Raw genomic sequence first — 9,884 nt, 5'->3', positions numbered from 1 at the left:
TGGACGGGGTGCAGGCTTTCCTGCAGACCTATTCGCATGAGGTGTCCCTCACCGCGGACTCTCGGAAGAGCCACCTGATCTTCCCACAGCCCAACTATGCTGACACGCTCATCAGCCAGGAGAGCTGTGGGAAAAGCGAGCCTCTTCTGATCACTCAGGACTTACTTGAAACAAAAGAAGACCCCAATCTTGTTCAGGTGAGTCCATGTTTTACACGTCTTATGACTGCAAGATATAGGCACAAGCCTTTCTAAATGTCTCCAGTTGAATAATGCAGGTAACATGGCTGTAATGACACCTCTTTATCAATAATGTCTTGCTTTCCAGGGGGAAGCAATGGCAGTTAATTACATATACTGCAGAAAAACATTATTGTTTTTCTCTTTGAAGATGATAAGTATTAAACCCAGACCACTGGACATACTAGGCAAATATTCTACCACTGAGCCACCAATCCAGACCTACTTTTTCATGATCCTTTGTAGTCCTCTTTCAGTTATGCTTTCAGCAGAAATTTCTTAATTATATACATTTATATTATTCTCATTTTAAAATGCTATTTTCCTATGTGCAGTTTTTTCTGGGTACTTGGAATCCAGCTCTGGACCTTGCACTTTCCAGAATTATTGAAAGGATAGATTAAACTTATACAATAGAAGGCAGTTGCATGAATTCTTATTTATAGCGTTCTTTCTTGTGGTGCTAATGTTGAACTAAGTGTGAGTATATTTAAATTTCCTCCTTTTCCCATTCAACTATACTTTCCTTGAAGTTTTCCTTCCTGGACATAAAGGTAGTGGCAATTTATGGAAAATATTTAAATTTTAGATATAACTTTAACAGAAATATCTTCTCAGTGATCTGGTGTACTTCAAATCTTTTGTTGTTATCTGATCTGAGTTGTACTGACAAGGACTTCATGTGATACTTTTGGTTTACTCTTATGATTACTAAAAATATCGCCCGTTTTATTTCACTTAGATTTAAGTAGATTAGAGGGATCATTTTAATTTCTAAATTATTTATCATGACATCTCTACTGAGTTCTCCTTCGATTTCAAAAGGGAAACTAACTCCCTGACATCTTACTTGTTTTCATAAGGTCAGCCTATGATAAAGCTTGGGTCAGTTGTGTTCTGGGCTTCTGTAACTCATGTCAGTTAGGAACTTGTCTTCATTCCTATCCTCTGCTGCTCCTATAAATTAGTCTGAGACAGGTCTGTCACTGTGTTGCCCTGGAATGATCTGATACAGGATAAAGTATTTTGTGTATGAGCAATATGCAGCTCTCTTTCTTTGTGCCTTCATATAGTTCTGTGATTTATTTCAGAATTCTGGAATGGCTCTGTCTACACTAGTTTTGCTTTGTTGATTTTAAAGCATCTTGTCTTCTGAATAACTAATATAAAGACAACACTATGCAATGTATGCATTATTGTAACCGTCCTACTATTCTGTTTTGAAACTACTTCACTACTATTTTACTTTTTCTCATTAAAATGAATTTTAAAATATACTTACAGATTTAATGATAAAAATGAATAAATAAACATGTAGCAAGTGTTGGAATGTAACTCAGTCTAATTTACAAAGAGTTATAGCTTTTCTTCATAATCTTCTGTGGTGACTGAGCACTAGAAGTTGTAGTACAGTAGCAATGAATAGGACTGAGGTGTGATGCATTTAGCTGACGTGGATCAAGGAAGTTGAATATAGCAAGTGAGTATATAAGCGATGACTCATAGCTGAGGAGAGATTATTAAAAATACTAAGGTATTGAAATGCAATTTTTAATGGCCTAAAATTGGTCAACCATATTCAGATTCCGGCATTAAGAATGTATTTCAGAATCAGAGTGGTATGTACTTTAATACCTAAGGGCCACAATAATGTATAGCCTATTATAACAAGAAAAAATATGTTTTGGTCAAAGAGAACTGAATTTCTTTAGCAAATATTTCTGATTAAAAATTATTACATATCCATATGATGATTACTGCATAGCTATTGGAAATATTCTTTATGTACTAAGAAACTTCTTTATGTACTGATTCCAAATTGTCCTCAAGATATGATTCCCTACTATATATGACACTCATGTGTATATCACACACATATATGATGAATGAAACAAAGCAAAGTTCGTAATAAAATATCCCATGTGCTTATGTGTTTGCCTCAAAATAAGGGATGACATTTATAAAATCTGCCACACTCTAGAAAACATATCTGGAAAGATAAACAAGATAGGCAAGTTTTTCTTCAAGATTGAAGAAAATGTGACACGATTCAGGGATGCTTGTTAAGAACTTATGGTATGAATATTTTTTCTTTTTATATATACTTTTGAATTTGGAACAATATAATATACTAGTTATTTAAAAGCAAATAAATGCCTTAAATAAATTTTAAAAACCTTTTGAGACCTTTATAAATGTGCAGTTTCATTAGAAAACCTCTAAGCATCACGATAGTTCAACAGAAGGACGACTACAATCAAGACGCCTTTGGGAGTCTTAAACAAATCATGCAGAAGACACCAGTACGAATTCAGATGCAGAAAACACACTCAAGTAACCTTAACTGGGAGTCAGCTTTCCACAGAGAAATGATTCCTCCTATCCACAAAGGAGCAGCAGCCGAAGGAGAGAGAAGATTAGACCAAGACCAGAGGCGAGCAGCAGGGCTCTGTGGCTGCAGGTAATGTTGTCCTTCCTTCTGTCTTTGCTCTGCTGGGCTCTCCAGGATCAGGCCCGCTATTCAACTCCAGAGGAGCTGGCTAAGAAGTCAGTGGTAGGAAACCTCACCAAGGACCTGGAGCTCGGTGTGCAAGACTTGTCTGCCCAGAGACTGTGGGTTAGTGCAGAGAAGGAATAAAGGAATACTTTACTGTAAACACAGACAGCGGGGCTTCCTTTCAGTGACAGAATAGACCAAGAGCAGGTTTGCGAGATACAGCTTCTGTGTGTTGTGTATTTCGATGTTGTCGCTGAAAATCCATTGAATATTTTCCACGTAGCAGAAATTGTTCAGGATATAAATGATAACACTCTACTATTCAAACACAATAAGACTGATTTACAAATTGGAGAATCCACTAAGCCAGGTAAAACATTTCCTCTAGATCCAGCCCTGGATTCAGACGCTGGGCTTAACTCACTGCAAAGATATCTTCTTCATCACAATGAGTACTTTGATCTTGCAGAGAAACAGACTTCCAATGGGCATAAATATCCTCAGTTGATCCTGAAACATATTCTGCACAGAGAAGAGCATAATTTTCATCCCTTGGTCCTCACTGCTGTGGATGGGGGAAACCCACCTCGAAGCAGCACCACCCAAATCCAAATTCAAGTCACTGACATCAATGACAACCCTCCAGTGTTCAGCAAGGATATGTACAGGGTCACATTGCCAGAGAAGGTTGCCCCAGGTTTCTCAGTGCTTCAGGTGACAGCCACCGACCAGGACATTAATGCAGAGATCACTTACTCCTTTCGCAATGTGCACAAACAGGTAGAACCGTTGTTCAACTTAGATGGAAGGATAGGAGAAATCATGACAAAGGATCATCTGGATTTTGCAATTGCTAATAGTTACACCCTGAACATAGAAACAAAAGATCCTGGAGATCTTGCATCCCATTGCAGTCTTCTAGTTGAAATCCTTTTTTTTTTTACAGAAAAAAATCAGTTTATTATTTTCATGTAGTAAATCTGCAAGACAAAGCATAATTGGAGTATAAAATTAGCTCAGCGTACATAAAAGCAGGTGCAATGTCAAACAACATTCTTACAGTCAACCAGAATCTAGAACACTAATTACTACAAAGTTGAGAAGGGGATGATGGAGGGTGGATAAAGAGACATCAAGTCGAAATTCTTGATGAGAAGGATTGTGCACCTGAGGTGATTGTGACTTCAGTATTTACTCCACTACAAAAAGATTCACCTCCAAGGACAGTGTTCGCCTTAATTTAAACAAGAGATAGAGTCTCTGGGAGAAAATGGTGATGTATCCTGCCGCATCTCAGAAAATATAGGGTTTCTGTTGAAATCTTATTCAAAGTACTATTACAAGCTACTAACAGACAGGGCTCTAGACCGAGAGGAGATCTCTGAGTACAACATCACCATCACAGCCATTGACAGGGGTAAGTTGCCCCTCTCCTCCAGCACAAGCACATCTCAGATGTCAATGACAATGCACAGGTTTTCCAGCAGGCCTCCTACATGGTCCACATAGCTGAGAACAAGCTTCCTGGGGTCTCCATTGCTCAGGTCAGAGCCTCTGACTCTGATCTAGGACCAAATGAGCAAGTCTCCTACTCCATCGTGGTCAGCGACCTAGAGCCTAGAGCGCTGCTGTCCTACATGTCCGTGAGCGCACAGAGTGGGGTGGTGTTCGCGCAGCGCGCATTCCACCACGAGCAACTGCACGCTTTCCAGCTCACGCTGCAGACCCGCGACCACGGCTCGCCTGCGCCAACGTGAGCCTGCAAGTGCTGGTGGGAGACCGCAATAACAACGCGCCATGGGTCCTTTAGCCCGCACTGGAGCCCGACGGCTCAGCGCTCTTCGACACGGTGCCGCAAGCCGCCGAGCCCAGCTACCTGGTCACCAAGGTGGTGGCTGTGGACGCTGACTCGGGACACAATGCGTGGCTCTCCTACCACGTGCTGCAGGCCAGCGACCCTGGGCTCTTCAGCCTGGGGCTGCGCACTGGCGAGGTGCGCACCGCTCGCGCCTTAGGCGATAAAGACGCTGCCCGACACCACCTGCTGGTCGCGGTGCGTGACGGAAGACAGCCTCCTGTTTTGGCCATAGCCACGTTGCACATCATGTTCGCGGATAGCCTGCAAGAGGTCTTGCTGGACCTCAGCGAAGGGCCTGTGCCCTCTGACCCCCGGGAGGAGCTGCAGTTTTACCTGGTGGTCCTTGGCTTTGATCTCTGTGCTCTTCCTCCTCGCGGTGATTCTAGCGGTTGCTTTGCGCCTGCTCCACTCCTCCAGCGCAGCTCCAGGGAGCTGTTTTCAGCCTGGTCTCTGTTCTAAGTCTGGCCCCGTGGTTCCCTCTCACTACAATGAGAGGATTTTGCCATTTTCCTACAATCTGTGCATTGCCCCCCATTCTTCAAAGACAAAGTTTAATTTTCTGAATGTGACATCGGAAGTGGCTCCCTCTCAGTATCTCTTGTGCGATGATCCTTCTGCAGTTGAAGAGTTTTGACTCTTCTTTTTCCTCCCATGAATTGTTTCCAGCCTGTTTGAATTTTACGTATTTTTTTTACTTCTCAATCGTTCATGATTAGCTTTGAATGTTATCCATGTTTCTAAAGATGTTACCTGGGATATGGGCTTTTTGGATCTTTGAAATTAGCTCCATCCTCTTTGATATTACCTGCTCAATAATTTTTGTATTTTACTGTTGGCATTCTTTTTTGCTGTTGTTGTTGTTTACTTCTTCTTTGAGTCTTCACACCCATTTAAGTTCTGCTTACAACCTTGTATGGTTTTAAGCTAGTCCAAAATCAGACCCCTGGCTGGCCTCGTGGTGCAATGGTAGCACATCTGACTCCAAAATCAGACCCCTGATGAAGTACCACAGAAGCATTAGTGGATGTTCCAAAGCCACAATCTTCCCTGTTGCCTGTGGAATTGCTGCTGAAAGGAATCAGGCTCTGAGCTCCAGGTTGAGACAGAGAAATGAAGGCTTGTTTTCCAGGACACTAGGCTCATACAGATGTGTGACACATTAATTGAGAACACTGGTACTGAATTCTACTCTGTTCCCTGTTTCTTTTCTCTTTTCCTTCCCTTATTAACAGCCCTCCCTTTTTCCCCTCTCCCCCTGCTTATAAAGGCAGTTAGGTCATCCTAGGAAGGAAGGATGGATCCTTCAGTTATATGAAATCTTTTTTTCTGAAATGTCATGGCTACATTCATATTTCTGTCTTATTCTTCCAATTTGGATACATAATGTTCAGAGCTCATGTACTTGAAAGCTGGAAGAAAGGGCCTGGGCTTTAAAATGGTGTCTTGGTTTTACTGGGGTTTTTTTTAGTTTTTGTTTTTAAACTAAAGCTATATGAAGCTTGTGTATTAAACAATAAATTTCTAAATTTAAAGAAAAACTTGACATTCTGTATGGTTGGCAAAAAGCTTGCTAGAAAGAATGACGTTGTGGATGTCAACTCTTCTGATAATATCAGTTACCCTTTTTTTCCTAGTGACACTATTTTTTCAAGCAATCATGTTTAACTCTTGTAAGTATATAAGTTAAAATATATGTTCCTCTTCATAAATTTCATTTGTAGTTGTCTAACTTTGCTTAGCGTAAACCTCCAATAACTAAGCTTCTTAACACTTAGCTGTTTTATTATGAGTAGCAAATATTCAAATTGTTCATTAAATCGCTAACTTTGGATCCTACAATTCCCTCATAATTTCACTACAGTACATTCCACAAATTGCATAACTACCCTGTAGTCATTTATTTTATGCTCTTGCTACTGTGTTAGTATCATAAGTAAGGTAATGAACATCTTATTTATACAGAATTTCCCACATTTCTTCTTTCTTTCATACAGAGTTTTGAAAAAACTCGGTCAAGTGTATGTGTGTTCTGAGATTTTTTTTAAAAAAGACATTTATTTAGTGTCATGATCAGACTATTACATTTAGCAATCAACAGCATGGGCGCCAAAACAGTCTACATTAAAACACTTTGTTGGAATGCTTTATACTTTCCACAGAACAGAAGCTAAGATAGCCTGTTATACAATTAGTCACTAGTACAGTCTTGAGTTTTTTGCCCACATGCATGAGTATTGTCTAAAACACATATTCTTTGTAGCAGCTAAGCCCTGCCACCACTGTGCTTGGCTGAGTTCACAAATCTGTTGTAACCTGTAGCTTCCTTGTCTCTTCACTGGCTCTGCTCTCCTGCTAAGGTTTGTTTCCCAGAAATGTTTAAAATCTTCTGCCACTGCCATAGCTACTGCTGCTGCTGGAGCCACCATAGCCACCTTAACTTCATGGTTTGGTAAAATATTGGCCTCCACCATCATAGGGCTCAGAGCTTCTGCCTCCAAAGTTTCCTCCCTTCATGGGTCCAAAATTTGAAGACTGACTGTTGTAATTGCCAAATTCATTATAGCTTCCACCAACCACCACCATAATTGCTTCCATCATTACAAATCCATTGTAGCCATCTCCAGTGCCACCATATCCACCCCCACCACAGCTGCTACCAAAGCCACCTCGACCACAGAAGTTTCCTCCACAACCAAAACTGTCATTGCCACCAAAACCATCTTCAGGACCATCACCAAAATTTACACAACCACGTCGACCTCTTTGGTTAGATGAAGCACTAGCCATCTGCTTCGACAGGCCTTTCCTCACTTCACAATTGTAGCTGTTCTCAGTGTGGTGTCTTTGAATGACAATCTTATCCACAAAGATCATCAAAGGTTACAAAAGCAAAGCCAGTCTTATTTCCTCTGCCTCTGTCAGTCATGATTTTAATCACTTCCATTTTTCCATATTGCTCAAAATAGTCTCGTAGGTGATGTTCTTCAGTATCTTTTTAATGCCCTCAACAAAGGTCTTCTTCACTGTTAAGTGAGCACATGGTCCCTCAGAATCTTCTCTTCAGATAGGTCTCTTTGGTTCCACAACTCTTCCATCCACTTTGTGTGGCCTTGCATCCATGGCTGTACCCACCTACTCCACAGTGGCATAAGTGACAAACCCAAAGCCCCTGGGACGCTTGGTCTTTGGCTCTCTCATTACTGTGCAGTCAATGAGTGTTCCCCATTGCTCAGAATGGCTCCTCAGACTCTATTCAGATGTTTCAAAGGTCAGCCCTCCAATGAAGAGCTTCCGTAGCTGTTCAGCCTCCGTGGGAGACTCGGACATAGAAATGAGGGCAATTGGAAGAGAGACTGACAATGCTTCCTCTACAATGTCCACCAGCAGAAAGGAATAAGATACTCTGAGACCTCTATTCATAGCATTCAGCTTATTTCCAGAATGCTTCATTGTATGTCCCACTCACTAGCAGTTAGTGACTCTTTTAAGGATTGTGAAAAAAACACCTTTAGCCCACTCTCTGAAAATCCTAAGATGTAAAATTTCTATATAGATAGCAAACTTTTATGTCTCCTTAAAATTTAGTCAACCCGGTATGTTAATTGTTAAATAAAGTATAACCTAAATAACTAGTGATGTACTATTTTCTCTAAAAATTTTCAAATTACTAAACTCAAGAAAGCCATGAGAGGATTTTGGATATAGCTCAGTGGTAGAGCATGTCTCTAGAATGCTTGAGTTCCTGAGTTATCCCTAATTCCACAAAACACTGCACATTCCATAACAATGAATAGACAGCTACTAAAATATTTCCTTTTACTGCATGTTTCTAAAATCAAAACTAAAGAAATAAAAATAGCCAGACATGATGGTGTAGACCTATAATCCCAGCATGAGGTTGAGGCAGGAGGATCACCATGAGTTCAAGACACCTTGGACTACATAGCAAGACCGTGTCTCAAGAAAACAGAAAAGAGGGGCTGGGGAGATGGTTCAGTAGGATAAGCACTTGACTGGCAAATGCAAGGATCTGAGTTCAATCCCCGGTTCTGCCAAAAAAAAAAAAGGGAAAGAAAACAGAAAAGAAAGCAAAATAATGGTAAAATGACATCACATGTGATGGTTGAATAAGACTACAGGAGGTGTCTGATATTTTTAAAAGTCACAGAAATATTGTCTGCTCTTTATAGTACGTCAGCCTACTGCTTTGTACCCATTGATTAAGGCTTTGCATTTGCTTTGGTACTTCATTCATTAAACACTGAAAATATTGTTTAGCACATATTTTGTGAAAGTTACCATTGTAAAGATACACTGTGAAGGAAACAATCACACGCATATCATGTAGATTAGAATCTTCTCTTTACAAAAATTGTCAGCAAATTTTATGCCAAAGTTCCAAATCAATCATGCCAAGCCTATTTCACAGAAAGGTAAGACTATCCCTCAAACTACAGGCATCTTGTTGCAAAACAATTGAAAGATAGCCCATGGTTCTAGAAGATAAATGCAGATGAAGAAACAACTCTTTGTGGATGGGCACCAAAGCTGGCCTTCCAAGAAAAGGCCCACTACTGACTTTTCATCCACCATTTTCCTACACCTTTCAAGTTCGCTCTTGTCCCTGGGGAAATACATGTACTACACATACACAGCACACTACACATACCAAAAAAAAAAAAAAAAAAAAAAAGAAGAAGAAGAAGAAGCCTATGGAGATTGAACAATGGAAAACTGAAAGGAAGCATTAAAAAGTGCCAAAAAAATCACCACTTTCCTGAATCATAAATACCTTACACTTTTACCTAATACACGGAAATTTGGATCATTCCTGGATTTTCACTACAAGTTAAACAACGCAATTTAGAGTTTTAGTCTATTGGGTAAAAGTAGGATTACGAATACGAAAGGCGTATAAAAGAACACGTTGCAATAACAGGTTAGGACTCTGAGCGTCGCTGTTCACCAATCCGGGGGAAAAGACAACCTGAAATACCAAAACGAGATTTCTGCAGCTCAAAGCCACTGGTTCTGGGGCTTTAGGAAAGCTTCAGCCTGGATCCCCGTGAGTGCCAGCATCCTATGGCCAAAGAACATCATTAGGGAACACAGCGGTCATAGGGCTCCTTGGGGCTCCACGGAGAAACACCCCAGCTCGGGATATCCGCAGCGGGAAGGCAATGGCGGCTCCTCTTCACTCACCAGGCTACAAAGCACTGCTCTGCATCTGCATACTCCTCCGGACTCTGTGGGAAACCCGGGCAGAACAGATCTGCTACTCGGTGCCCGA

The 9,884-nt window shown here is 40.8% G+C and overlaps 2 protein-coding genes across 2 annotated transcripts in view; both read left to right on the top strand.

Annotated features, from left to right (window-relative positions):
- Window positions 1-5,228, top strand: part of LOC101567972 (protocadherin gamma-B2) — a 7,758-nt gene extending 2,530 nt beyond the window's left edge. The window contains 8 exon segments of the mRNA XM_012517502.2: window positions 15-197; window positions 2,605-2,862; window positions 3,214-3,657; window positions 3,864-3,998; window positions 4,000-4,177; window positions 4,180-4,479; window positions 4,482-4,935; window positions 4,937-5,228. Of these exon segments, the coding sequence (XP_012372956.1) occupies window positions 15-197; window positions 2,605-2,862; window positions 3,214-3,657; window positions 3,864-3,998; window positions 4,000-4,177; window positions 4,180-4,479; window positions 4,482-4,935; window positions 4,937-5,228 (2,244 nt within the window).
- A 364-nt stretch (window positions 5,229-5,592) lies between these two features.
- Window positions 5,593-9,884, top strand: part of LOC101567167 (protocadherin gamma-B2) — a 12,027-nt gene continuing 7,735 nt past the window's right edge. The window contains 1 exon segment of the mRNA XM_023704043.1: window positions 5,593-5,690. Coding sequence (XP_023559811.1) covers window positions 5,593-5,690 — 98 coding nt within the window.

This window comes from Octodon degus, unplaced genomic scaffold (genome assembly GCF_000260255.1).
Source record: "Octodon degus isolate 3935 unplaced genomic scaffold, OctDeg1.0 scaffold00185, whole genome shotgun sequence".
Taxonomy (NCBI): Eukaryota; Metazoa; Chordata; class Mammalia; order Rodentia; family Octodontidae; genus Octodon; species Octodon degus.
This window is presented reverse-complemented; position numbering and strand designations above follow the sequence as displayed.